The following is a 16,079-nucleotide window of genomic DNA, read 5'->3' on the forward strand; positions in this document are numbered from 1 at the left end:
CCCGTGAGTGTTGTCTCCCCCCCTCTGAGTGTTGTCTCCTCCTCTCTGTGAGTGTTGTCTTCCTCCCCCGTGAGTGTTGTTTCCCCCCCTCTGAGTGTTGTCTCCCTCCCCCCATGAGTGTTGTCTCCCCCTCTCTGAGTGTTGTCTCCCCCCCTCCGTGAGTGTTGTCTCCCCTCTCTGAGTGTTGTCTCCCCCCCTCTGAGTGTTGTCTCCCCCCCCCATGAGTGTTGTCTCCCCTCTGTGAGTGTTGTCTCCCCCCCTCTGTGAGTGTTGTCTCCCCCCCTCTGAGTGTTTTCTCCCTCCCCCGTTAGTGTTGTCTCCCCCCCCCAGACTTTGCTTTTGCTGTGTGTTATCTCTGTTCTCTTTTTCTGTTCCCCTCCCCCACATCTCTCCTCACATTCTGCTTTCCCTTTGTGATCCGTCCTGCTGGGACCTGAAGAAGGAACATTCCCCGAAATCTCGTCCTCACAATTGTATGTTAGTGCAAATAAAAGACGTATCCCGTCAGGACTACATGGTTATTGACAGTTGAAAAAATGACAGTTTTTTTTACAGTAGCAATAAAATGCAGATAATTATTTGACAGTGAAAAATTTGTGGTGAAAATTATAATTATTTTTTACTGTTGAAAAATTACATTAAATTTTAACAGTTGCAAAACGACAGTTATATTTGACAGTTTAAAAATGACAGTTTTTTGAGTTGAAAAAGTACAGTTTTTTTGACAGAAGCAAACAATTAGTTATTTTTTTGTCAGTTAAAAAACATTTATTTTTGACAGTAGAAAAATTAGGGTTTTTTTGTCAGTAAAAAAAATGATAGTTGCAAAAATTGACACTTATTATTGATGGTTAAAAAATGATGTTTTTGTTGTCATTTAACCATTAGCCGCCCGGCCAATGGCTGTTTGGCGGCTTCAAATGTGTTGCTGCATTCCGGGTGCACGCCATTTGGCGTCCTCCCGCACATGCGCAGTTTGCGCTAATGCAGAGCGACGCAGCAGTGAGATCTGTCGCCGTCCGTGCACCTCGGACACGGCTGATGACAGATCCGAGTACTGGCTCCCGTTGCTGGTACCATGTGACCTGCTGTGACCAATCACAGCAGGTCACATGACAGTTGTATACAATGGATGGCTTCATTCATGCCATCCATTGTATACTAGTGCCTAGCTGTGAATGGTCACAGAGGTCACATGCACATGTCATGTGATTAGCTGTGGCCAAATCACAGCTAAGCACAAAAAAAAAAAAAAAACCCTGAATGAATCGATGTCATTCAGGTAAATGATTGCTTATAGCAAAGTAATTCTTTGCTATAAACAAATTGTGTAAAAAAAAAAAATACTGATCACTTCCCCAAAGTAGTACAATGTTACTATGGTAACATTGTACTACTTTGGTCATAGTTAAATATGAAAAAAAATCTTAAAAAAAATAAAAAAATATGTAATAAAAAATTAAAAATAATAAAAAAATTAAAAAAAATATATATATTTTTTTTTTTCATACTGTCACCAGTCAGTGTCCCTGATCACCGCCATGCCAGTTATATGATGACGCTGTACTGCACTGGTGACAGTATGTAAAAAAAAAAATAGTGAAAATAATTTTTTTAATTTTTTAATTTTCCGAAAAATTATGACAAAAAAATACAACTTCAAAAGACTCGCCATTCCTCTTATGAAGTACGTCGGACTGTCTACTCTGCAAAAAGGGGTCATTTAGGGATATCTGTACTGTCCTGACATTTGGGGGATATCTGTACCGTCCTGACATTTGGGGGATATCTGTACCGTTCTGACATTTGGGGGATATCTGTACCGTCCTGACATTTGGGGGATATCTGTACTGTCCTGACATTTGGGGGATATCTGTACCGTCCTGACATTTGGGGGATATCTGTCCTGTCCTGACATTTGGGGGATATCTGTACTGTCCTGACATTTGGGGGATATCTGTACCGTTCTGACATTTGGGGGATATCTGTACTGTCCTGACATTTGGGGGATATCTGTACATTTGGGGGATATCTGTACCGTCCTGACATTTGGGGGATATCTGTCCTGTCCTGACATTTGGGGGATATCTGTACTGTCCTGACATTTGGGGGATATCTGTACTGTCCTGACATTTGGGGGATATCTGTACCGTTCTGACATTTGGGGGATATCTGTACTGTCCTGACATTTGGGGGATATCTGTACATTTGGGGGATATCTGTACCGTCCTGACATTTGGGGGATATCTGTCCTGTCCTGACATTTGGGGGATATCTGTACTGTCCTGACATTTGGGGGATATCTGTACTGTCCTGACATTTGGGGGATATCTGTACCGTCCTGACATTTGGGGGGATATCTGTACCGTCCTGACATTTGGGGGATATCTGTACTGTTCTGACATTTGGGGGATATCTGTACCGTCCTGACATTTGGGGGATATCTGTACTGTCCTGACATTTGGGGGATATCTGTACCGTTCTGACATTTGGGGGATATCTGTACCGTCCTGACATTTGGGGGATATCTGTACCGTCCTGACATTTGGGGGATATCTGTACCGTCCTGACATTTGGGGGATATCTGTACTGTCCTGACATTTGGGGGATATCTGTCCTGTCCTGACATTTGGGGGATATCTGTACCGTCCTGACATTTGGGGGATATCTGTCCCGTCCCGACATTTGGGGGATATCTGTACTGTCCTGACATTTGGGGGATATCTGTACCATCCTGACATTTGGGGGATATCTGTACCGTCCTGACATTTGGGGGATATCTGTACTGTTCTGACATTCTTGGACCTCAAGAAATTAGATTGGCTGTCAGTACTTCAGGATTGATCAATATTCAGATCTATACCATAGTTTGTGAACTCTATAACTTTCCTACAAACTAAATAATACATCCTAATTTGGGTTATTCTCACCAAAGACATGGAGCAGAATACATCTCGGCCTAAATTTATGAAGAACAATTATTTATTTGTAAACTTTTATAACAGAAACAAAGAAAAATGTTTTTTTTTTTCAAAAATGTTGGTCTTTTTTTGTTAATTTAGCGAAAAATAAAAACCCCAGCGATGATTAAATACCACCAAAAGAAAGCTCTAGTTGTGTGAAGAAAATGATAAAATTTTAGTTTGGGTACAATGTTGTATGACCGCGCAATTGTCATTCAAAGTGTGAGAGCGCTGAAACCTGAAAACTGGCCTGGGCAGGAAGGGGGAAAATTGCCCGGTATTGAAATGGTTAAAAAAAAATTAGTTATTTTTTGTCAGTAGAAAAATGAGTTATATTTGACATTTGAAAATGACAGGTAATTGTTTACAGTGGAAAAAATGGCAATTGAAAAATGAGGGGTTTTGACAGTTGAAAAATGACAGTTATTTTTTTTCATTAAAAATTATTATTTTTGTTTTTTCCAGTTGAAAAATTACATTTAACAGTGGAAAATGACAGTTATATTTGACAGTTGGAAAATGACAGTTATTTTTACAGTGGCACTAAAATGCAGATCATTTTTGACATAGAAAAAAAATCACATTTAAAAACAGAGGGTTTTTTTGACAGTTGAAAATTACAGTTAATTTTTGACAGTGGAAAACATGGCAATTGAAAAATGAGGGTTTTTTTGACAGTTGAAAAATTAGTTATTTTTTGTCAGTTGAAAAATGACAGTTATTTTTGAATTTTTTATAAATTTTTCACCTGTCAAAAAAACCCTCATTTTTCAATTGCCATGTTTTCCACTGTCAAAAAGAACTACTCTCAAATATAACTTGTTTTTCAACTGACAAAAAATAATTGACATATTGCAACCGACAAAAAAACCCTCATTTTTAATTGTCAAAAATAACTCATATTTTGCCTCTGTCAAAAAAAGCTGACATTTTTCAACTGTCAAAAATAATTATCAACTGACAAAATAACTGTCATTTTTCAAATGTCCAAAAACCTTCTTTTTTTCAACTGTCATTTTGAAATTGTCAATAAAACCATAATTTTTCAATTATCATTTATTGCCACTGTCAAAAATAAGTGTGACAAGCATGCAGCCAGTGAAGGCGGAACATTGGGACCTCCTGCATGCTTGTTCCTGGTCAGTGACACACTACGGAGTGAAGTGAGGTTTAGGATGAAGATGACGGCCCCAGAACCTGCAGGTTTTTCCACAAATCACTCCTGTTTCCTGCCCTTCCTCCTATTGGCTGAGTATTGCGCCAATCACCAATCAGATCATCCCCCTTGTGATGTCTCTGGGTAGATCTCTCACTTCTGGCTCCTCCCACATATCTTTATACAACCTCCCCATACACATACCCCGGCATGGAGGGGCTGAGTGAAGGTGGTGGTGAAGGTGTGGAGGTGTCGGATCGGGTCACACAGATCATAGAAGGAGATCCGCCCGGCCTCATAATCCAGATCTATCCTGACTCTGGTACTGGAGACACCGCCGGGGAATGGGGTCTTCTTACTGTCATGTACCACTGAGTACTGATTACCCCTCAACCACTTCTCCAACACCCAGGACTTCTTATTATATCCAATCCGTGACTGAACTCCTTTCCTGACTATATTGGGGTAACACATCCCGACTCTCCAGAACAATGCCCCCCCAACATCCACTTCCCAGTAATGTCTCCCGGAGGAGAAGCTCTGACTGCTCATCACCTGAGGATCCTGGAACCTCTCTGGTGTTTCTGGATGATTCTGATGTGATGATGATGAGGATGCAGTTTTCCCGTCATCTGATATATGTAGATGATTACCAGCTGTCCTCACATCCAGTAATATGTCTGTAACCCCCGACACCCCCCATGTTTGCTGTACAGCCCCAATATTTGGTCCTCCAGTGGGGGAGGGTTTGAGGCGTTTCCTGGATGGTGGACCATTGATGGGACCTTTGCCCTTTGTAGTAGAATGTGGAGAGACACGTGTGCCTGTACATTTCTGTACATTGACCCCAGACATGATATCAGATAAACCCGTGTGTAATGTGTGTGAGATCCCCCCCACATCCCCATCCCCTCCATCATGGAGGAGGTTCTCATGTCTCTCTCTGTCCTCATCATCTCCATCCTCAGTATCACACAAGTCACCTGTGTCTGATTCCTGTAGGACAGTCAGTGGATCCGTCATGTTACACAGCTTCTCAATGTCCTCCATCTTCCTGGACAGCTCCTCCTTCTTTATTTCCAGATCCCGAATATAATCCAACATGGGACGGGAGACCCGCTCTGCCCACCCGGAGATGTCCCTCAGGACTCTCTTCTCCAGGTCTTTCAGATGTCTCCTGAGGTCTCTGAACAGGGCAGTGACTCTCTTGGTTTCATCATCTGCTTTTCCTTGTACTTTCCTCCTGCGTTCCTGCAGACTCTGGACTCTTTTCTCCGTCTCCTCTCTCTCTGTCATCAGTTTCTGCAGAACATTCCTCAGTTTCTTCTTCTTATTTATTTATTTATCGAGTTTATATAGCGCCAAAGGGTTTGCTCAGCGCTGTACAATAGAATTCTTCATCTCAGAGGCCTCCTCCAGAGTCTCCACCTGGTGTCCCTGATGTTCTCCATCCAGCCTGCAGTACACACAGATACAGGTGGAGTCCTTGGTGCAGTAATACTCCAGGATCTTCTTATGGACGGAGCATTTCCTGTCCTTCAGGGAAGCGGTGGGGTCACATAGGACGTGTTCTGGTGACTTGCTGTGGACTCTCAGGTGGTTGTCACACAGAGAAGCTTCACACAGCAGACAGGATTTCACAGCCGGTACAGGAGTGTGAATACAGTAAGTACAGAAGACCCCGGACTCCTCCTGCTCTGGATGGGTAGACTGGAAGTTCTCCACTATGTTACCTAGCGTTATGTTCCTCCTCAGTGCAGGATGGTCCTGGAACTCTGCTCTGCAATCAGGACAGGAATAACCTCCAGACCCCTCCTGTGTATCCAACACACGGCCAATACAGTCCCGGCAGAAGTTGTGTCCACATCTCAGGGTTACAGGATCTGTATAAATGTTCAGACAGATGGAACATTCCAGCTCCTTCCTCAGATCAGCAGACGCCATCGCTGAGAGCAGAAGACAGAATGACGGAGAAAGTCTCTGACACTCCGTATCCAATGTGACCCGTTCTGTACCCTCCTACACGGGGCGAGGTGTACATTCCTACACAGGGAGAGGCTGGGACTGAGACACGTAGCTAGAAGAATTCTTCTACAGAAGGACACAGACATGTAATAAGTAGTGACGGGTCCAACACCCCCCTGTTCGGTTCGCGGTCCAACACCCCCCTGTTTGGTTCGCGGTCCAACATTCCAACTTGATGAAAGATCAACCGCAAACTTCGATCTCAATGCAAGTCTATGGGACTGGAACTTGTAAATGGAAAAGTGTCCATTCTGAAGGCTTTTATGCCAGTTATTGGCCCCAGAAGTGGTATGGGGACTCGGGGACGGCCCTGAGGGACAGGAATCAGTGGGGGGAAAAAAAGTACAGTTTTTAAAGGGGCCGTCATTTTTCATTGCTAAAAGGGAAAAAAAAATGTAAAATGCAATTCTCATGCCTGGGGGGTCCCCATAAACTCCCTGCAAAGTTGCACATCTGTACAATGTATAGGACCTGCTGCAGCACAACTGATATTTATACTAAAAAAAGCCATGTGGGGTGCCCCCTAATCCATAACAGACCCTTTAGGTCCAGTGGGAAGGTTAGGGGGACCCCAAAGTGAATTTTTTTTTTTTAAGTGTGTGGGGTTCCTCCTAAAAGCCATACCAGGCCTTTTAGGCCTGGTAGGACTTCTAAGGGGAACAACACCCCCAAAAATAAGGGGAAAAGGTGTCAGGTCCCTCCTAACTTTCTACCAGACCCTTGATCGGAGCACAGGCCTGGCAGGCCAGGAAAGGGGGGGATGAATGAGCGGCTCTCCCCTCCCTGGGCCTTACCAGGACACATGCCCTCGACATAGAGACAAGGGCCTCTTCCCCAAGACCCTGGTTGTGGGGGTCTGCGGGCAGGGGGCTCATTAGTATCAGGGTACCCTTTAAAATAAGGGGGGGCACCCTGATGCTGCCCCCTTGTGAATGAGTAAGGGGTACAAAATAAATAAAATTGGGCCTTGAGTGTTGGTGGGGCCCTAAACCAAACAAATAGTTGGAAGCGACCATAATCAGGACTGAGGAATAGGATAGGCAGCATAGGCAGTCTTCAAGGGATCCCAGATCCCTAACAAATGGGATCAGTTACATCAGCATCAGGGACAAGATAGTTGCTGTTTTTTTTTTTTTTTAATTTAAATATTTATTAATTTTTCATGTTATTACAAGAAATCCATAAAAGGAAACACAACACATATACATGTTCATTACATTTCTACTTTTCCCCTTCTAAAAAAACTCTTTTCTTTCCCGCTCCTCCCCATCCCATTCCCACCCCCCTTCCCCCTCCCTCCCCTCTGCAAGCTCTCTCCCACTCTAATCTCTCGGGGCCTAATAACTTTAGGTAACGTCCTGGTTTATAGTTTTCTGTATTTCTCTTTCAATCCTGATTTTTCCCATTTTCCCATCTCATATAGTATACTCCCATCCTATCTTCCTGCATATAGTAAAATTATTCCATTCTACTAATCTGGGTTACTCTATTGATCCAGTCTTCCTCCTTCGGCACCTCTGTTTTCTGCCAAAACTTGGGTATCAGACCCTTTGCAGCGTTTAAGTAGTACCATACGCCTGATTCTTTGTATTTGTTTACTAATGTCTCAACATTATGTAGGAGGCACATCGATGGGTCTAACCCTATGTCATTTCCAGTTATTATTTCAATCAATTTAACTATTGTCTTCCAAAAAGTTTGAATTTTCGGACATTCCCACCATATGTGAAACACCGTGCCCATCCCCCCGCATCCTCTCCAACACATTTTTGAATTTTCCCCACTCATCTTGTGCTCAATACTTGGTGTAATGTGCCATCGTGTCACACACTTATAATTAATCTCCACCTCTCTCATACTAACGTTCTCGTGTATCAGTCTAAATATCTTTTTCTGTTTATCCTCATCTAACACCACCTCCATATCTCTTTCCCATTTCATTATAAAAGTTAACTTTGTGTTTGTGTCTAATTCTGTGAGTATTCTATAGATTTTAGCAATACCGTGTTTCCCATCCCTACGTGTTTCTAACAACCTTTCAAACGTATTCCACTCCTCTTTTAATCTCAGGGGTTTTGGGAGATTTCCAATGAAACATTTTAATTGATGATATTTCCACTCATCTATTCTAATAAAGATATCTCCCTTCTTCTCTTTTAAGTCTTTAAATTATCTCAATTCCCCCTCTACCAGAACATCTCTCAGTTGGATATCTTCCTTTTTAAACCATCTCCCTGATATCTTATCCTTTCCTGGAGGGAAATACTCCGTGTTTATAGGAGGCATTAATATAGAGTTGAATTCCCATTTCATATTTTTGTGTAAATTATCCCATACCCTTAAAACATTTAAAGTGTAAATACTTGTGCTTTCTTCAATACTTCTATAATGTGCTGGAACCCATATCATCTTACTCAAACTAATTCCACTAAGTTCATTTTCAATTTTTACCCAACTTTTCCCCTTATGGTTAAATGTCCAGTCATAAATTCTTGCTAAAATTACTGCTTTATAGTATCTCTTGACATCTGGCAGTCCCATTCCCCCTTTCTCTTTAATCCTACTTAATGTTTCATATGATATTCTTGGTTTTTTATTCCTCCAAATATATCTTGTTAACATTTTTTTTATTATCTTAAAAAAAGCCTCTGGGAGTTTGATTGGTACCATTTGAAATCTATACAATATTTTAGGTATGATTACCATTTTAACTAGATTTATACGTCCTATCCATGATGGATTTCCTCCTTCTAATGTTTTTAATTCTTCCTTGATCTCATTTATCAAAGAAATATAGTTTAATCTATATAAATGCTTAGATGAGACAGTGAGTTTTATTCCTAGGTATTTTATATCTCTTTCTCTCCATATGAAGGGGAATTCCCTTTGTAGCTTTTCTTTTTCGCTCTTTGGTATATTAATATACAGAATCTCTGTTTTTGTTGGATTAATTTTTAGATTTGATAGTTCACCGTACTCCTTCAGGATCTTCATTATATTTGGGAGTGTTATTCGGGGGTTCCCCACATAGAACAATAGGTCATCCGCAAAGGCCGCTACTTTGTGTTCTATATTTTCTATCTGGATTCCCTTTACCGCTCCACTATTCCTTATTATAGACAACAGAGGTTCCAATGATAAAACATATAATAAAGGGGACAGTGGGCAGCCCTGTCTTGTTCCATTGGACATCCCAATGGATTCCGACCTCTCCCCATTTACCGTGATGATTGCGGTGGGCTCCCTATATAATTTACCTATCCACTCACGCATTCTCTCTCCAATCCCCAGCGCTTCTAAGTTGTCCATCATAAAGCCCCAGTCCACTCTATCAAACGCCTTCTCGGCATCAATTGATAAGAGCACCACCGGGGCTTTCCCTTTTCTTCTTTTCTGAATAAGCAACAGATTTCTCAACCCGTTATCTCTACCCTCTCTCCCTGGGACAAAGCCCACCTGATCTCCATGAATCCATTCAGGCATTAGGTCTTTCAACCTATTTACTAGAACCTTTGTGTACAACTTGGTATCAGTGTTCAATAATGAAATTGGTCTATAGCTGGAGCACTGAGAAGGATCTTTTCCTTCCTTGTGAATAAGTACCACATGGGCCTGAAGAGATTCTCTCCTCACCTCCATCCCACCTCCCAGAGCGTTCATATACTTCTTCAGCTTAGGTAACAATAATTCACTATATTTTTTATAGTACTTAACTGTATAACCATCCGGTCCTGGACTTTTTCCTCCCCCTGTACTTCTTAATGCTGCTTTTATTTCTTCCTGGGAAATTTCCACATCCAAGGAGTTCAATTGTGCTTCACTTAGCTTTGGTAATCCCGCGTTTTTTAAATATATCATCCTTTTTTCCTTGATATCCTCTCCCATTTCTTTTGGAGAACCTTGGGGGCTAATATTATACAGCTTTCTATAATACTCCGTGAACACTTTAATAATCTCTTTAGTTGAGTGGACCAACTCCCCCTTAGGGCTTTTTATCTTTTCTATATAATTCCTATTTTTCTTTTTATTCATAGCTCTCATTAAGTATTTTCCTGGTCTATCTCCCCATCTATATCTCTCATTTAAGACTTTGTTATATACTCTTCTCCTCTCCTCTTCCATCAACATCTCTAGCTCGTCTTTTTTATCCATTAACTTCTGTCTTGTTTCTTTTGTTATTTTCTTCTTATGTATATGCTCCAAGTCCAGGATTTCTTTTAGAAGCCCACTAACCCTCTCTCTTCTTTCTTTTTTCTTCCTTACTCCCATCGCAATCAGGATTCCTCTTATATATACCTTATGGCTCTCCCATACTGTAGCTGTTGATACTTCCTCTGTCTCATTCTCCTTAAAATATACCTTGATCTCTTCCCCTATCTTCTGAGCTATTTCCTCATCCAGGAGAAGGGCCTCATTCAACCTCCATCCTAAACCTCGCGTCCACCGTCTTCCCCATCCCATTTTCATTACGACAGGGGCGTGATCCGAGAATGTTCTTGTCTCTATTTCTATTTTAATCAACAGTTCAATAAGTTGATGGTCTATTAAAATATAATCCAGTCTCGAGTATATTTCATGTGCATTAGAGAAGAAGGTATAGTCTCTGTCTTTCATATGCATTATTCTCCAAGTATCCACAAGTTGGTACTCGTGGATCGCTTTTTTCAAAGCTCTCAGAGACCTACCACCCTCTCTCTGCACAGAAGAGGTTACATCCTTTTGTGGGTCCATACAGAAATTTAAATCTCCTGCTACTATCAGACGCCCTTTTTTAAAATCTATCAATTTTTTCAACAGACCCTTCAAATAGATCTCCGGCTTCTTGTTGGGGCAATATATATTGGCCAATGTACACTCGATTCCCTGTAGTTTACCTTTCAAGAACAGGAATCTCCCCTCCGGATCGGTCTTTCTATCCTCCAGCTCAAATCTCATGTTCTTTGCCAATCCTATTGCCACTCCTTTTGCTCTTTTAATTGGAGAATCAGCGTAATACCATGTTGGATAATATTTAGATTTTAATTTCACGTTTGACTCTATCTCGAAATGTGTCTCCTGTAAAAATACCACTGACGTTGCCCTGTGATGTAACTCTTTAAACAACTTAAATCTTTTCCCAGGACAATTCAACCCATTCACATTATATGTTATAAACTGTATTTCTTCCATCCTTCTTAATTCTCTCTATCTCTCCTCTAATTCGCCTCCTCCTATTAGGTCCTACTATCGTGCAGAGTATTAGCCCAGCAGCCCCTCCCCCTCCTCCCTCCTGTGGCAAGGGGGGTGCGAGAGAAAGAGAGAGAAAAAAAAAAACAACAACAATTTTTTACTTAATTCTCCCTCCTTTCTCTCTCCACCCCCGAGCCCCCCCTCCCTCTCCCCCTGACCCGCTGCCAGTCCTCTTTTCTTGTATCTTCTGTATCTCCTTTTTCTTCTTCTTCTTCTTCCCACCCAGCTATCTCCATTCTTTGCAAGTCCAGTCTATCACAAAAATCTCTCAATTCCTCCGGGAATCTCAAATAAGCTGTAACACCATTTTTCCAGCCAATTAGAGATGCTGGGGTACCCCATCTATACTGCACATTCTGTGTTCTCATTTGCTCCAACAGGGGTCTCAGGGATCTCCTTCTCCATAGGGTCTCTGGTGTTAAGTCCGCATAAATTTGGATAGTTAAATCTCCATACTAATTAATGATCTTCCTTTCATCTTCTTCCATATCTCATCTTTGACCCCAAATTTTTGGAACTGGACAACTGTATCTGTTGGTCTTTCCTTCTCAGTAGCTTGTTTGAACTTTCCTATTCTAAACACTCCATCTAGTTTGATCCCGTCTGTTTCAGGTCTGTCTCTTATGGAGTTTAAAATTTTATTGACTAGTTCATACAGTGTTTCCCCTTTTGCAGACTCTGGAATTCCTCGTACTCTAAGGTTACACCTTCTTTCTTTATTTTCTTGAACTTCCATCCTATAGAGCAGTTTTTTCTGAGTATTCTCCAAATGGGTTATTTTTTTCCTTAGATTATCTATGTTTTGGGCCTGGGTTTTAACTTTCTCCTCTGTTTCTTCCACTCTCGTTAGCAGATGCCCTAAATCATTTAGAATAGCTGTCATTTCATGTTTTATCGTTTTCTCCAGACTTTGAAACATTTCTATCATCTCCTTCTTATTTGGTACTTGTAGTTCACCGTCAGTTTCTTTTTTTCCAAGCCATCCACTATTTGTTGGCTACAGCTGCTATTCATACCCAGTGATAATCTAGGGCTATTTCCTAAACTAGTGTCCATTTCCCCTTTTGCACTTGCGCCTTGGGCCCTTTCTGGCGTAATATTTCCATGTGATGTAAATTTCTTTATCGTGCCTGTTTGCGACCCTTTGAGCCCTGCTCCCTTAGGACCTTTATTCTTCATATCCTCTGTATATCTATTTTCTTCTATATTCTCAAGATGGGGTTATACCACTCCTTTATAGTTTGTGAACCAGACAGGCTTCCTATTTTTTTCTTATATTTTGCTCTCCTGGGATCCCTGGGCCTCTTCTCTTCTTCTCTTCTTAACCCTGGGAATCCTCCCCTCCCCTCCTTCACCCCTTGGTCCCCTATGTCACTCAGGAGTCCACTACACAATTAGCCCCTGTGACAGTATGAACGGCGAGGTGATAGAGGGACGCTATGTGTCACCTCGCATATGCTCATACCTGACCGTTTAGGTGGAGTCCACTCCGGGTTTTCGGGGCCACAGTTAAGCAGGTGGTTCCGGACCAGAGTTTGGGCTCCACTGATGACCACCAACAGGTGGTATAAATAAGGCAGGGCTGGAGCAAGGAGTCGCTCGTGGCCGGGGACTCAGAGAGGTATTCTGAGAGAGCTGTGTGTATGGACTATACCTGCAAGAAAAGGTTTGCTGTTACTTTGTTTTGGTGACAGGGAGAAGCCCTTCATCTCTGAGAGAGGAATCATCTGCTGTTTAGTTAGTGCCTGGATGGCGAGGGTTTATTTTGATGTTTTGTTTATTTTGATATTTTTTGCAAACCTTTTTAATAAAACTGACATCCAGTCAGATTTTGACGAAAGCCTGCTGTGCGGTCTACCTTTGTCCCAGGGAAGGAGATCCCCCACCTGAGCTAACCCCACACCCCCAACAGCTCTCACTCACCCTTCTCTTGACGATGGCTCCAGGCCTTGAGTGGAGGGCATTCACATCAGCTCAGTCCTAGGGGGGATTCCTCTGGGTTTCCAGTGCCGTTCTCCTCCATTCACTGGGCTTCATCCCAGGGAAGCAGGGTGGGTCCCTTGACACTTCTAGGTCTCCCTGACCAAGGATCGATCAGCCGGCCGGGGGGTATAGGCAGCAGTAAGCCGGCGGCTCCCTGTCACAATGGGACGCCGGCCGGCTTCCTCTTTCTCCCAGAGCTCCTCCGCGGCTGGTCACGTGCACCCGCCACGTCACCTCGCCTCCCAGCCGCCCGGATCTCTCCCTCGTGGAACGGCGGGGGGACCGGCGCGTCACTACAGCCTCCGTCCAGCTCCCATCTCTGGCTCTCCGGTCTCCGCTCAACTGCCCTCCAGGCTCCGGTGAGTCGGTTCCTGCAGAGGGTCACTGGGGAGGTCAGATAGCGGGACCTAGCAGGGAGCTAGTGCCGCTCGCTCCCCACAGCCGCCATGTTCAGGCTCCTCCCCGAGTGACAAGATAGTTGCTGTTGATCCAGGACTGATTCATGTTGATAAATGTCAGCTGGTCAGCGGAGTCTGTGGACAGACGCACTCTTTTATCCACAAAACCTCCAGCAGCACTGAATGTCTATTCGGAAAGCACGGTGGATGCAGGACTGGCCAGTAGCTCGATGGCATATTGAGTGAGTTCTGGCCAGTGATCCATCCTCAAGACCCAGTAACCCAGTGGATGTTCAGTTGGAAAGGTCTCCAAGTCTGCTCTTGCCCCTAGATAATCCTGCACCATATGATGCAGACCCTGCCGATGGGTGCTTAAACCTAACATCCCTGGGCACTGAGGACTAAAGAAGTGTTTGAAGGCATCAGTCAGCCGGCCACCTTCTCCATCCCTCTTCCTTTGACAGAATGAAGCCTCAGAAACACGTTGTCCAGGAAATGGTAACCTCCCATTGTCTGGAAAGGTTCTATACAAATGTTTTTTCATGGCGTCCTCAAGATGTTTCCTCCTCTGCTCCCTCTGTGAAGGCTGGATGAGCTCTGCAACTTCACCCTTGTAACGTGGATCAAGAGGGGTAACCAACTAGTATTGATCCCTCTCCTTGATACCACGAATCCTCGGGCCCTTACGCAGGCTTTGCAGAATCAGGGAGCCCATGCAGCATAAGTTTGAGGAGGCAGGAGATTCTGAGTCCTCTGGGTCACTGAGGATGGCATTGTCAGGAACTACCTCCTCCCAGCCATGTACTACTCCTGGCTGGGGTTCTGGGGACTGAAAACCACCCCTTGAAGACTGCTGTGTGTGATCCTCTACTTCCATGGTGCTGCGATCCTCCTCCTTCTCTTCCTCCTCCTGCTGTGTGTTTTGTGGCCCCTCAGGAATGGTTTCTGCATAAAGGAGGCCTTGAGAGGACAGGAAATCCTCCTCTTCCTCCCTCTGTTCTTCCTCAAGTGCCCTGTCCATGATTCCACGCAGCGTGTGCTCCAGCAGGAAGACTAGAGGGATAATGTCACTGATGCATGCATTGTCACGGCTCACCATCCCTGTGGCCCCTCAAATGGTGACAGGACAGTGCATGCATCCTTTTCAGCAGCCACTGGTGAGGTGAAAAGAAGCCAAGCTCCCCTGAGCCTGTCCTTGTCCCATATTCACACAGGTACTCATTGTTGGCCCTCTGCTGTGTGTGGAGCCTCTGCAGCATTGCCAATGTTGGGTTCCACCTGGTGGACATGTCACAAATGAGGTGGTTGGTGGGCAGGTTGAATTCCCGTTGAATGTCAGCCAGCCGAACACTGGGCATGTATGACCACCGGAAATGGCCACAGACTTTTCTGGCCTGCCTCAGAAGATCTTGAAAGCCTGGGTACCTGTTCAAGAAACACTGAACCACCAAATTCAGTACGTGTGCCATACATGGAACATGTGTCAAGTGTCCCTGTTGGAGGACGGAGAGAAGGGTGGTGCCATAGTCGCATACAACCAATCATGGCTCAATCTGCCGTGGTGTCAACCATCTCTGAGCCTGCCCCTGCAGAGCTGACAGAATCTCTGGCCCGGTGTGGCTCCTGTCCCCTAGACAGACCAGCTGAAGCACCACGTGGCATCTCTTAGCCTGACTGCTGGTGTAGCCCCTTGAATGCTTACGGAGCACTGCTGGTTCAGAGGACAATTCAGCAGAAGAGGCCATAGAGGCAGAGGAAGAGGAGGGGGTGGGGCAGACACATGTGGCAGAATCACAATTAGATAATGTGGACCTTGCTGCTGACCGCCCTGTCCAACGAGGCCAATACATTGCCTTCCACATGATGGTACAGAGCTGGGATGGTCTTACGTGATAAGAATTGTCTTTTCAGAACCTGCCACTGTGGTACCGAACATTCTGCAAATTCCCGGAAGGGGGCGGAGTCCACCAGATGGAAAGGCAGAAGCTGTAATGCAGCAATTGGCCAGGCTAGCATTTAGACACTGAGCATGTGGATGGGTGGGACATATGGATGGGTGGGACATGTGGACGGGTGGGACATGTGGATGGGTGGGGCATGTGGATGGACAGGACATATGGACGGGTGGGACATGTGGATGGCTGGGACATGTGGATGGGTGGGACATGTGGATGGCTGGGACATGTGGATGGCTGGGACATGTGGATGGCTGGGACATGTGGACGGGTGGGATATGTGGACCGGTGGAACATGTGGATGGGTGGGACATGCGGATGGGTGGGACATGTGGATGGCTGGGACATGTGGATGGGTGGGACATGTGGA

The 16,079-nt window shown here is 44.2% G+C and overlaps 1 protein-coding gene across 1 annotated transcript; it reads right to left on the minus strand.

Moving 5' to 3' along the window:
- Positions 1–593: 593 nt before the first annotated feature.
- Positions 594–6,063, minus strand: LOC149443486 (E3 ubiquitin/ISG15 ligase TRIM25-like). Its single transcript, XM_089655620.1, has 2 exons — positions 5,506–6,063; positions 594–5,448 (listed from the first exon to the last, which is right to left on the minus strand). The coding sequence occupies exons 1-2, from the start codon at positions 6,061–6,063 to the stop codon at positions 4,273–4,275; spliced, it is 1,734 nt and encodes a 577-aa protein (XP_089511746.1). The 3' UTR covers positions 594–4,272.
- Between the last annotated feature and the right edge of the window lie 10,016 nt (positions 6,064–16,079).

This window comes from Staurois parvus, unplaced genomic scaffold, assembly GCF_062004578.1.
Source record: "Staurois parvus isolate SC_StPar_1 unplaced genomic scaffold, SC_StPar_1.0 ptg000857l, whole genome shotgun sequence".
Classification (NCBI taxonomy): Eukaryota; Metazoa; Chordata; class Amphibia; order Anura; family Ranidae; genus Staurois; species Staurois parvus.

What these genes read in the sequence shown, in the direction of transcription:
- LOC149443486 (XM_089655620.1), bottom strand. Translation starts at nt 6,063, where the DNA reads ATGGCGTCTGCTGATCTGAGGAAGGAGCTGGAATGTTCCATCTGTCTG. An exon ending in CTGAGATGAAGAATTCTATT is followed by an intron (nt 5,449 to 5,505) that starts GTACAGCGCTGA and finishes TAAATAAATAAG; the next exon opens with AAGAAGAAACTGAGGAATGT.